This window comes from Pan troglodytes, chromosome 9, assembly GCF_028858775.2.
Source record: "Pan troglodytes isolate AG18354 chromosome 9, NHGRI_mPanTro3-v2.0_pri, whole genome shotgun sequence".
NCBI classification, from domain to species: Eukaryota; Metazoa; Chordata; class Mammalia; order Primates; family Hominidae; genus Pan; species Pan troglodytes.
In genome coordinates, this window is record NC_072407.2 from 60012228 (window position 1) to 60024707 (window position 12480).

The window sequence follows — 12480 nt, forward strand, 5'->3', positions numbered from 1 at the left end:
TCACCAAATGCCGGGCATTGATCCCCAGGACTGGCAAGAGTTGGAGAAGTCTAGTTTCCATAAATCTAGAATAGCGGCCACATGTTGTTAGGTGGTGGGTTTACTTTGGGATTGGCCTGCGGTTGCCAGGGAGGAGAGTTTGGCGGCAGATGGTGGCACACAACATTTAGCGCCATGCAAAGGTACAGAAAAGATTGCGCGAAGCGAGGCTAGCAGTCGGACCTAGTCTCCGCCCCTTCCTGCTGTGTTCACCATCCCAGCGTCCCGTCCCCTCCACCCGAAGCGATGGGGGGTTCCGTCAGGCGCTTCCCGCACCTTCCCGCTCCCTGCTTGCAAAGTGGTTGTGCCCCAAGGTCCGCCTCCAGGCCACGTGGGTGCTGCGGGCCAAGCTTTCCCTTCCTTTGAGAGAGGTTTCCGCTGTAGGAGCAGAGCTTCCGGGCTGCGCTCTTCGTTGCCCAGTTTCCGCTCAGTGGTCGCGTCTCCGCCCCCCACCCACCAGTCCCGCTGCATTCTCGGCCGGGCTCTAGGCGCCATGTCTCCCCGCGGGAGGAAGCGTAAGGCTGAGGCCGCGGTGGTCGCCGTAGCCGAGAAGCGAGAGAAGCTGGCGAACGGCGGGGAGGGAATGGAGGAGGCGACCGTTGTTATCGAGCATTGGTGAGGGGCCTGGAGAGTAACGGGAGAGAGGGAACAGTGGCGCCGCGGGGCCAGGAGCCCCGGTTTCTAACCTCTCCGTCTCTCCCTAGCACTAGCTGACGCGTCTATGGGCGCAACGCCGCGGCCCTGAGCCAGGCGCTGCGCCTGGAGGCCCCAGAGCTTCCAGTAAAGGTGAACCCGACGAAGCCCCGGAGGGGCAGCTTCGAGGTGACGCTGCTGCGCCCGGACGGCAGCAGTGAGTGGGGACCTGGATGTGGGGGAGAGGGACGTGGGGGAAAGGGACGTGGGTTCCGAAGACAGGAAGCGCTATTCTTAGAAACCACGGCAGTGTCATGACTTCAGAGACGTGCTCGTGGGTTCCGAAGTATTGTAACTTCGCTTCATTCTGGCCTTTCAGGTGCGGAGCTCTGGACTGGGATTAAGAAGGGGCCCCCACGCAAACTCAAATTCCCTGAGCCTCAAGAGGTGGTGGAAGAGTTGAAGAAGTACCTGTCGTAGGGAGATTTGGGTAGAAGCCCTCATGCTGAGGTTTGAAATGGGAAGTGGGGGGCGCGACCGCTGTTGAGGAAGAGAAGGCATTGATCTTGGTGTGGCTACAAGTACCCACCTGGCGTGGGTAGCTCACGCCTGCAATCCCAGCACTCTGGGAGGTCGAGGCAGGAGTGGATGGCCAACACAGGGAGACCCTATTTGAAAACAAAAAACAAAAAAAAGACACAATATTGTTTTCTGTCTAGTGTGCCCTAAGTGGAATTTATGTCCTTTGGGAGACTGTAGTTGACTGTTGCCCTGGGGGTATGGACAAGTTTTCCATTTGGAAGTTTATTTCATGTTACTTCATTTATGCTTATCCCTACCCTCTTCTGTTTGGTTCTTGGGTGTTCTGTTACTGTCCCGTGTTAACACTGCACTACAATACCATTAAATTTGGTTACAAGGATTTTGACCTTGTCTTTGTCCCTAGTGCTTCATACAGTGCTTTGGCATGTTGTTCTGCACTTATTATGTTGAGTGAGATTTGGAGGAAGGATGCAATCCTTGAGCTTCAGGGTTTGTGAGTTCAAGGGTTGGGGAACATGTCTTCCTCAGTCCTTATGATTGCCCGGATCCTTTCTCTAACCTTATTTCCCTTCTCATTTTTGCAGCTTTGTGTCCCTGGTGATGTTGGAACATTAATGATGGAACATGGCCAAACTTCAGTCATGATCCTGAAGCCATGGTTTCTTCCCTGCCAGAAATGAAGGTTCAGTTATGAGGCAACCCTCTAGTAAGGCATTGTAAAAGTTACTGGATTTGGTTTAATAAAAGTTGAAATAAAGTATTTGAGTAATAGAGTAAAACTTAATCTTAAGGGATGGACAAAGCCAGCCTTGTGGAGTTGGTAGTCCTTGTGTTTTCATAGCCCAAGATAGCCATGTGACCTGGAACTTTAAAAAAAAAAATTTTTTTTAAGAGCCAGAGTCTCACTTTGTCACCCACGCTGGAGTATAGTGGTGCTATCTCGGCTCACTGCAACCATTGTCTCCCAGGTTCAAGCGATACTCCTGCCTCAGTCTCCTGAGTAGCTGGGATCACAGGTGCACACCACCACGCCTGGCTAATTTTTTTATTTTTATTTTTAGTAAAGGCGGGGTTTCACCATGTTGGCCAGGCTTGTCTCAAACTCCTGACCTCAAGTGATATGCCTGCCTTGACCTCCCAAAGTGCTGGGGTTACAGGCATGATGAGCCACCACACCTGGCCTGACCTGCAACTTTTACGATCTCTGGTAAAACATGAGAAATACTTGTAAAAATTATGGGAGCAAAGTAAATAATTTATTTTTTAAAAAAGCAACTGTATCTTTTTCAACTTACTTTTTGGAAGTAATGATGGAAGTACATCTTCTTGGCCCCTGCAGAGGTTTTAGCTAGACTTCCTAATACTGGCAGTGAATAAGCCCCACGTTGGGTGCTGGACAGCATCCATCACTCCCACCCACTTAGTATTCCACCCAACACTGCTTCACACCTTCCTCTGGAACATTTTCTTAAACAATACCCCACCACAGAGGAGGGTGTTCTTTCTCAGCTTTTCCTAAATTACCAGTGACTGGATGCCTTATGACCTGAGAGATCTGGCCTTGGCTGTTACCTATGACCCACCAGAATTGGGGAGCACACAGTTTGTTTCAGTTGTCACTAACCGGAAAATAGATTACAAATAAGATGGTACAAGTTCATAATTTTCTATCTATGGTACCCTTGGCTTCTGAGGCTTAGGGAAGGGAGGAAGGGACCTACAAAGAGCCAGGGTACACCTGCCTCTTGTGCTGAGGGCATGTGCCAGCTTCTCTGCCAGTAAGCCTTTTGCTAGCTAACATTTCCCACCCTCCCAAGGCCCCTAACCTGCCCTCCTCCCTCCACTATGTTAGTATATCTACCTCTGTTTCTGACTCTGAGGAAGGGTCAGGCCACACGGAGGGAACAGTAGTGGGTACCAGCCTCCCCTCTGCTGTCCAGTCCACCACATCAATCTCTTCCTCTTCAGAGCTGGCAGGAAGTGAGCCTAGTAGTTCAGAGTGACCAGATACCTCCTTGCCTGCCTTGGGAGAAGGGTATAATAACTCATCTGTAGTCAAGGAGACTTCCAGCCCAGTCTCCACCCAGTTTGAGCAGGGAGGTGAGAGGTCCCCATAAGACCTCTGGGGAGTATCAAGGGAGCTGACATGGAGAAGTTTGTCTTCCTGACCATCCAGTGGCTGGGAGCTGGTAATTTCAAGGTCTGGTGTCCAACGGCCTCCTACTGAAAGCACTTCACTCACTTCAGAGGGCATGACAAGGGGGCTAAGGAGCTCAGTTGGCTCTCTGTTCTCACCAGCAGGTTCCTTTTCCAATTCTGTGAGCTCCCTGGGCCAGAGTTCCATGTCTGGTAGACACCATTCTTCCCCTTCAATCCAGTTCTTTCCTGTTTCTGTCAGATGGTAGGTAGGCGTTCTGCAGCCCTCAGCCCCTGGACTCTCCAGAGACCCTATAGGTGGTTCAATGTCTGAGCCACAGAGCATGAAGTCCAGGATCTCCTCCAGCTCACTGGTGGCAGCAGCACTTGTGATTCGGTACTCCTCAGCCTCACAGGGCTGCTCCAGCAGAGCTGTGTCAAATGCATAGGGTTCTCTGCAGTCAATAGCCAACATAGGTTCCTTCTCTACCAGTTCTGGACTGGACTCAAACTCTGACTTCACCACTGGGTGGTCTGGGGAGTGGCTAGCAGAGACCAGAATGTCTTGTAGCTTAGTGCACATGGGGGAGTCCTGACACAGTTCTGTTCTAGTAGGTGACATTTCCTGCTCATTACCGGAGAATGGCTGAGTTCCTGAAGGCTCTTGGAAGTCTCCTCCGGGATCTGGGATCTGGGGGCTATCTTGAGTGTTTTTGAGAGGAGTCTCTTGTACCACTTCCCAGCAAGTCCCATTGACAATCTTCCTAAGTTTAACTCTCCCAACCTGCCCCTCCTCTGCAGAGTCTGAGTTAGGTGCCCTGACTTCAGGGCTCCGCTTCCTGCTCCCACCTGTCTTTCCCAGACCAGATGGGTTTGGGGTGCTCTGCAGAGGACTAGCTCTGCCTGGTTTTGGCTTGTCCTCTGGTGCTTCTTTATTTACACTCCTCTGCCGCCAAAGACGCCGGCCAGGGGTTGCAGGCACTGAGCTAGATCCACTTAAAATGCTGGAAGGCTTTGATGTGCAGATATCAGGAGACGGCTTTGAGCGACTGAGCCTGATCTTTCTGGGCAACAGGTGTTTGTCCACAGAGGGGTACAAGCTGGGTGGGGAGAGCACTGTAGGATCAAGGGCAGTGTCATTCTTGTTCTCTCTAGGCTCTTGACTATGGCTTGATGGTGAAGAGTTTTTTTCTTGTGGAGTTGGGCAGGCTCTGGCCTTCCTCTTGAGCAGAAGAGTGCCAGACAAATTGTCTGCATTCTGTCGGTTGTTCTCCTGGGGCCCCTCTTCCTTCCCCAAGGACTTCAATCTTATTGCCCCAAGAGGACAAGGAGCTTGAGTAGTGGGCAGTGGGGTGTGAGGGTGGTGGCTGGGTGTCACCACTCTGGCAGAGATTGGTGCAGCACTTGTTGGTTGTAAGCACTCTCGGTTCAGCCTTCGGCCCTGTGGGGCCTTCACCAACTTTCCACCCTCAAGCTGAAGGGATTCCAGCTCCGACACACGGAGCTGACGGGCAGCAGATAGCACATCCTGGGCTTCTTCTTGAGATACTTCCATTTCTGAGGTATACAAGAAGTCCACCAGCTTCCTAAGTGTGCTGATCTTCAGGCCACCCAGCTCTAGCACCACCTTCCCACCCTGAGCTGGCCTCTCCCGCTCCAGGCGCTCTGTGAAGAAGGGGCTACAAGCTGACAGGATGCAGCAGTGAGCTGGAACTGCCTCACCTGAAGGGAAACCCAAATACTTTTGTTATCAGGTAGACTGGCATGTTCATGGGCTAAGCATAGACATTACTACCCAAATGTACTGCCCCTTCTTTTATTTTCCTTCCATGGGACTTCAAGTAAAAGAAAAAAATTGTTCTTCTGCCTGCCTGGAACCTTCTGCCATCACCTTTTGCCTAGCTATTATTTTTTTTTTTTTGAGACAGTCTCGCTTGGTTGCCCAGGCTGGAGTGCAGTGGTGCAATCTCAGCTCACTGCAACCTCTGCCTCCCGGGTTCAAGCAATTCTCCTGTCTTAGCCTCCCAAGTAGCTGGGATTATAGGCGCATGCTGCCACGCCCGGCTAATTTTTGTATTTTTAGTAGAGACGGGGTTTCACCTTGTTGGTCAGGCGGGTCTCCTGACCTCAGGTGATCCACCCGCCTCAGCCTCCCAGAGTGCTGAGATTACAGGCGTGAGCCACCGTGTCCAGCCCGCTACCTTGTTTCTTTATTCTCAAAATCTACCTTTGTCATCACTTCCTTCAGAAAGCCTCCTGGGGCTGAGTGCAGTGCCACATGCTTGAAATCCCAACTGCTAGGTAGGCTGAAGCAGGAGAATTGCTTGAGTCCAGGGCTTTGAGGCTAGCCTGGGGAACACAGTTATACCTTGTCTCCAAAAAAAAAAAAAAAAAAAAAAGCCTTCCTCCACCCCACCACAAGTCTGAGTTAGGTGTTCCTGGGCAGAGGTACTCTGTAGCTATCATGGCACTTAGCTATCTGTATTGTAATTATCCATCTCCTTCACTAGGCTGTAACTGTGAGGACAAGGACCACGTCTGTCTTTCTCACTGAGATATATTCAGTGCCTGACACAAAATAAAGGATCATCATTCTTGCTGAATTTAATTTTATTGACTCACACAAGAGTTCAAAAACTTTTATAGAAGCAACTTGTGGTCTAACAGAAAGAGCTATGGAGGTGGATGATCTGCTGTGCTCTACCCACTGCCTACCAGTCAGTGGTCTGTTCTGAGCCACCTCATTTAATGGGTACTTCCCAGGCAATCTCACTTTGTTTCTTCCATGGCTTTAATTACAAAAGGCTTGCTGATGATTCCCAGATCCATACCTCTGCCTAGATCTCTTTCCTGAGGGAGTAAACATACCACAGCTGGCATGTCTACATATATGCCTCACAAGCACCTTCAATGCAACTTTTCCAGAAAATGAACTTATTCCCCACCCCAAAAAACCTCTCTCATTTTCTACTTCAAAGTAAGGCATCATATTCACCCAGTTGCCTGAGCTTGAAAACCAGAAGTCATTTTTAATTTTCCCTCCTTTACCCATCACATCTAATTAAGTATCAGGGTTTTTTGTCTTTGTTTTTGTTTTTTGAGGCGGAGTCTCACTCTGTGGCCCAGGCTGGAGTGCAATGGTGCGATCTTGGCTTACTGCAACCTCCGCCTCCTGGGTTCAAGTGATTCTCCTGCCTCAGCCTCCCAGGTGCCTGCCACCGCGCCTGGCTAATTTTTGTATTTTTAGTAGAGACAGGGTTTCACCATGTTGGCCAGGCTGATCTTGAACTCCTGACCTCAGGTGATCCACCCGCCTCGGCCTCCAAAAGTGCTGGGATTACAGGCATGAGCCACCACGCCTGGCCAGGGTTGTTTTGTTTTTTGAGACAGGGTCTTGCTCTGCCAACCAGGCTGGAGCACAGTGACACAATCATAGCTCACTGCAACCTCAACCTCCCGGGCTCTGGTGATTATCTTACCTCAGCCTCTTGAGTAGCTGGGACTACAAGCATATACCACCTCAGCCAGCTAATTGTATTTTTTAATAGAAACAGGGTTTTACCATATTGCCTAGGCTGGTCTCAAACTCCTGGGCTAAAACAATCTGTCTGCCTTGGCCTCCCAAAGTGCTGGGATTGCAACTGCACCCGGCTGTTTTTATTTTTTAGAGACAAGGTCTCAGTACATTGCCTAGGCTGGTCTTGAACTCCTTGCCTCAAGTGATCCTCCTTCCTTGGCCTCCCAAAGTGCTGAGATTATAGGCATGAGCAACTGTGCCCAGCCTCTAATTAAATATCAGGTTTTTTTAAAGCTAATATTTGTTGAGTCATTATGTGCCATCAGGCATTGTTCTAAGTGTTTTACCAATATTAATTTATTTAATCTTCACTGTAACTCTGTAAAGTAGCTACTGTTATTATAAATGAGTAAACTGAGGCATAGTTAAGTAACATGCTTACAACTGCAAAGTAGCAGGGACAAGATTTGAATTCAAGGCCGGGCACAGTGGCTCAAACCTGTAATCCTAGCACTTTGGGGGACTGAGGCGGGAGGATCACTTGAGCACAAGAGTTTGAGACTAACCTGGGCAAAACAGTGAGACCTTGTCTCTAAAAAGAAAAAAAAGAAAAAAAAAAAAAGAATTTGAGCCAGAAAGTCTGGCTACAGAGTCTATGCCCTTAACCACTTCAGCAACTTTTGTAAACTCTCTTTAATAGCTCATATTTTTATCTTCTCAATGCCTTAATTCAGGTCATCATCATCCCCTCTCTCCTGGATTATGAAACAGCTGCCTATCTAGGCTCAGTAACCAATAATGGCTGAATGTTGTTTCTAAACAACAAGCTGAATGTTGTTTCTAAAGCAGGTATTAGATTATAACCTCCTGCATAAAACTGTTCAGTATGTTTCCCAGTGTCCTGAGATACCTACTTCCTTTGTATGACACTTCAGACCTCACATGTTTACTAATTTCTCTTTTCCTCTCTGGTCAATACATGTTTTATAGTCTGCTCTAATAATAACGAACAAACCCGTGGTCACATCTCTGAACCTGTATACGTGCTGCTGTCTGCCAGGAAAAATCCCTGCTTCCTCCCACTTGTTTGTCTTTCAGATCTCACCTAAGGGGTTATTCCAAGAAAAGTTCCCTAACCCTTGTCTCCCAGTCTCCTCAAGTCTGTGAAGGATGTTCCTTTTTTATCCTCCTAAGTCTGCCTATGACTTACCCAATTATATTTTTAATATATTGCACAGTTACTTGAATGCACTGGATTTTTGAATGTCTTCCCCTTATAAGATTTCCTTAAGAAGAGGAACTTTTGTATGACCACGGTAGCAGTGTTTAGCATACAACAGGCAACTGATACTTTTTTCTTTATTTGGAATTAAATAGTCAATCTCAACTCTGCACTTACTAAGAGAAGCAGCAGGCAAATCACTTAACTGTAGTCCTCAACTCATTCATATGTAGAATTGGAACCATATAGCTAAGGCTTCTCTTACAAGACTGTTAGAATCAGATGAGACATGGCCGGGTGCTGTGGCTCACACCTGTAATCCCAGCACTTTGAGAGGCCAAGGCAGGTGGATCACCTGAGGTCAGGAGTTCAAGACCAGCCTGGCCAACATGGTGAAACCCGGTCTCTACTAAAAAATACAAAAATTAGCCGGGTGTGGTGGCATATCCCTGTAATCCCAGCTACTCAGGAGACTGAGGGAGGAGAATCGCTTGAACCCAGAAGAAGGTGGAGACAGCAGTGAGCTGAGACCACGCAATTGCACTTCAGCCTGGGCGACAGCGCAAGAATCTCAAAAAAAAAAAAAAAAATCAAATGAGACACTATACTGTATGTAATCCACAAACTGTAGAGTGGTATACAATATTGGTTATCATAATTATTTTTTATAAATGAAGACATTGAGCCCCAGAGAGATGAAGTTACCTGCCCATTTCTTGGGCCTTTATATATCAGGATCTACTTAGTAACCCTGACTCCTAATCTTGGGCCTTGTACGTTATATATCAGGGTCTACTTTATGCTGAATTAACATTTCCAGTGTGAAGTGAAGGGGTGGAAATAACCTATACATTTTTAGTTCTAGCAACAAACAACAAAAGTCATCAATTTGAATATTAAAGAAATTAAGCAGGCCGGGCAACATGGCTCACGCCTGTAATCCCAGCACTTTGGGAGGCTGAGGCAGGTGAATCATGAGGTCAGGAGTTCAAGACCAGTCTGGCCAACATAGTGAAACCCCATCTCTACTAAAAATACAAAAAATTTTCCGGGTGTGGTGGCACGCACCTGTAGTCCCAGCTACTCGGGAGGCTGAGGCGGCAGAATCGCTTGAACGTGGGAGGTGGAGGTTGCAGTGAGCTGAGACCGTGCCATTGCACTCCAGCCTGGGAGACAGAGTGAGACTCTGTCTCAAAAACAAAACAACAACAACAAAAAAGAAAATGGGAAAAGGGTCGGACGTGGTGGCTCACGCCTATAATCCCAGCACTTTGGCAAGCCGAGGCGGGTGGATCACTTGAGGCCAGGAGTTTGAGACCAGCCTGGCCATCATGGCAAAACCTCATCTCTACTAAAAATACAAAAATTAGCTGGGCGTAGTGGCGCATGCCTGTAATCTCAGCTACTTGAGAAGGCTAAGGCATGAGAATCACTTGAACCCAGGAGGTGGAGGTTGCAGGTAGCTGTGATTGTGCCACCACACTCCTGCCTGGGCAAGAGAGTGAGACTCTCAAAAAAAGGAAAACATAATAGTATCATCTAACACATATTGTGGTTAGTATATTAAAAGCACTATTCTAAGTGCTTACCCACATTAACTCTTAATCTTCACAACCATCCCATTGGAATATTATCCATGTTATATAGAATGTATCTGCTTATAAAACTTTACAATTAGATTCATTATTTAAGAGAAAGAAGCAAAGTCACAATTTCACTCTTGAAAACAGTAGTAATTGTCCTAGAAACAAACAGCCCTTTACCAAATAGTTTACAGTGGTCATAGGCAGTAATATTTTGCTGATTTTGTCCTTTACCCTCTGGCCCTGAACTCATTTTATCTTATTCTGTGGTGAGTTTTCAGTTGAATTCCGACCACTCTCTTACCTTCTGCCTGCAGAAGGACATCACAGAACACATCACTCTGCTGCTGGTGATGAAGCTGCAGAAAAGCTAACCTGAGGAACCGGGGGTTCCTGTATAGGATTTTGGGACTGGCAGGAGAGCACATGTTGGCAAGAGTCTTAACAAACCTTCTAGGTTTTCACAGATCAGACTCCTGTAGGTGAGATAATACATTTCAGAGGCATGGTTACATCTAATTTGTTTTTTGTCTTTGAAATGGCAGGGGAATTTTGAAAGTGAGAGATAATAGTATGAGTTGAGGAAACATCAGCCCAGAAATTGTGCCAAGGATATCTCAAGAAAGAAAATTATCATAGTGGTTACATGTGGGAGCTCAGAGATAAGCCTAGGTTTGGGTCTTGGCTCTATTTATTAGCCTGGCTGTATAATCTCACACAGGTGACCTAACTTCTCTGAGTCTCACTTTCCTATCCATGAAATAGAATAATAGTACTTACCTTGTAGGGTTGTTTTAAAGATTAAATGAGTCAGTGAAGGTAAAGTTGCTTAGCACAGTGAGTGCCTGGCACAAAATAACTACCAAGCCCCAAATGGTAACTATTATTATCCTTCAACCTTCCTCATTTCCATTACCACTGAGACTCAACTGCTACAATGCTGACTACTTATATTCTTCCTGAGCACCACATCCCAGCTCCATAGGTATAATCTTCAATTTAACACTTTTAAGGAAACATTACTGGGTATAAAATTATCTCTAGTAAGTCGTATGCGCCTTTTCTCTGAGCTCACTGTATCACACTAACCAGCAGAGGGTGCACAATAAAGAAGAGAAGCCTCTGACTCTGCGGGAAGGTCTCTCACAGAACCAAGGACGTTGCCACCCTTGGCTGGGTGTACTTGACCAAAGCGAGCCTGACTGACCCTGGTAGTAGGCAAAGAATTTGGCCTTTACGTTTGTATAGTTAATTACCAGGCTAACAATGCAGCAAGGATAGTAAAGCATTTTACCCCTCCCAAAACAAACTGAGTATTCTGACTTCAGGCTTATGTCCAGCTTTTTAGCTCCGAAACCCCCCCACTCACTGCACAGCTGTGTTCCTTTCCTGGAATGCAGTTTTCTATCAGGTAGCACTGAGGGTCCGAACAGTTCACGTCAAAACTATCAGGAAAGAAGAATGAAAAGGTAAATTAAGAGAAGGCAGGCTTGGCTGGGCGGGGTGGCTCACGCCTGTAATCCCAGCACTTTGGGAGGCCGAGGCGAGTGGATCACCTGAGGTTAGGAGTTTGAGACCAGCCTGGCCAACATGGTGACTCCCCGTCTCTACAAAAATACGAAAATTAGCCGGGCGTGGTGGCAGGCGCCTGTAATCCCAGCTACTCGGGAGACTGAGGTGGGAGAATCGCTTGAACCTGGGAGGCAGAGGTTGTAGATAGAGCCACTGCACTCCAGCCTGGGCGACAGAGCGAGACTCCGTCTCAAAAAAAAAAAAAAAAAAAAAAATTCCCATCCCAGTGAGAGAGATGTGGATGGAGGATGGCAGCTGTTGCAAGGGCCCTGGGGAAGCTTCTCAATCCACGAGCGCCTGGCCTTGCCTCCAGACCCAACCTGAAATAGCTTTTCGGTAGACTTTGCTCCTGTTGCCTTCTCTGTGCTTGTCCTCTGTCCAGCCTGCCTTGCTTCCTCTCAATGTTCAGCGTTGAGTCAGGAGGCTGAGCAAAGATGCGCAGGTGGGCCAACGGCTGAGTGCTTCACCTCCCTATCCAGAAGCAAGGGAATCGGTGTTGGCGGAGAAAGCAGGGCTTCAGGGAGAGCCCTGCAAAGCGGGGTGGCCCGCACGCTTTGGCGCCCTGGCCCAACTCCTTTGAAGAAAGACTCCTAGGCGCGAGGGTTTCTGGGAATGGACCGTGGGGATCCGGGAGGCCCAAAGTCAGGACTTCCCGTCACGGCCACCTCCGCCAGCATAGACTTTGCAGGCAGCCCCTGGCGCCCTTGTATCCCTGCGGGCCTCAGCACCCACATGCACTGGGTGGTAGTGATAGCGAGGGTTGTAAGGCCACGCGGCCAGCGCCACACACCTCGTGCCACCGTCCTAGCGCGCTGCGCGTCGCAGAGCCCTACGCCCCTCCTCCTCCCGAGTCCTCGGGCCTACGTCGTCCGGCATACGTCATCCCCATTGGCCGAAGGCTCCCGGGAGAACCAATCAGAGCAGGAGGAGCGCTTTGGGCGGGAGGCTAAGTCTCGAGGGACTTGAGGGCTGAGGGAAGATGGCTGGGCTGCAAGAGGCAGGGGGATGGGCCCGTCAGGGAGGAATTCTTGTGAAAGCCGTCGTCTGCCTCAGCACTCGATGAAAACACACCGAAAAAGAGGGTAGGGATGCTGTAGTAGAGCAGGCGCCAAGGCTGTTAAGGGTCATGTCCGTCTTCCCCTTGAAGAGGCAGTAGATGCCCTTGGCTCTGCCTGGAGCGCTCCATGCTTCGTGGAGGAAGTCTCTGGATGGCTCTGGTAACACCGGATCCCCCA

At 48.6% G+C, this 12480-nt stretch overlaps 3 protein-coding genes across 10 annotated transcripts in view; 2 read left to right on the forward strand and 1 right to left on the reverse strand.

Annotated features, from left to right (window-relative positions):
• Window positions 1–188: 188 nt before the first annotated feature.
• On the forward strand, window positions 189–2347 carry SELENOH (selenoprotein H). Its single transcript, NM_001146691.2, is given in 4 exon segments — window positions 189–654; window positions 744–889; window positions 1052–1182; window positions 1800–2347. Coding segments are annotated over 3 exon segments (369 nt in total). The 5' UTR covers window positions 189–532; the 3' UTR covers window positions 1153–1182; window positions 1800–2347.
• BTBD18 (BTB domain containing 18) lies at window positions 2253–12116 on the reverse strand. 3 transcript variants are annotated; one of them, XM_054662292.2, is made up of 5 exons: window positions 12036–12116; window positions 11566–11716; window positions 11043–11118; window positions 9978–10149; window positions 2450–5073 (listed from the first exon to the last, which is right to left on the reverse strand). In XM_054662292.2, exons 4-5 carry the CDS (start codon window positions 10099–10101, stop codon window positions 3059–3061), a joined length of 2139 nt encoding a protein of 712 aa, XP_054518267.1. In that variant the 5' UTR covers window positions 10102–10149; window positions 11043–11118; window positions 11566–11716; window positions 12036–12116; the 3' UTR covers window positions 2450–3058. The 3 variants fall into 3 exon arrangements, with proteins under 3 accessions (XP_063640118.1, XP_054518267.1, XP_054518266.1); XM_063784048.1 differs by having other exon boundaries at window positions 2253–5073; window positions 11566–12116; XM_054662291.2 differs by having other exon boundaries at window positions 9978–11716; window positions 12036–12093.
• A 42-nt stretch (window positions 12117–12158) lies between these two features.
• The window catches only part of CTNND1 (catenin delta 1), a 65673-nt gene continuing 65351 nt past the window's right edge, over window positions 12159–12480 (forward strand). For 2 of the 6 annotated variants that reach the window (XM_054662280.2, XM_054662281.2), the window contains exon 1: window positions 12159–12327. The gene's annotated coding sequence lies outside the window, so the exon portion shown is untranslated. The remainder of the gene's footprint in view (window positions 12328–12480) is intronic. The other 4 variants (XM_016920913.4, XM_054662284.2, XM_054662286.2 and 1 more) reach the window with 3 other exon arrangements.

Excerpts from the sequence above, each read along its gene's own strand:
- BTBD18 (XM_063784048.1), bottom strand. The coding sequence starts at position 10,101 with ATGTGCTCTCCTGCCAGTCCCAAAATCCTATACAGGAACCCCCGGTTC. Across the intron at positions 5,074-9,977 it reads TGTCCTTCTGCAGGCAGAAG|GTGAGGCAGTTCCAGCTCAC; the intron begins GTAAGAGAGTGG and ends GTTTCCCTTCAG.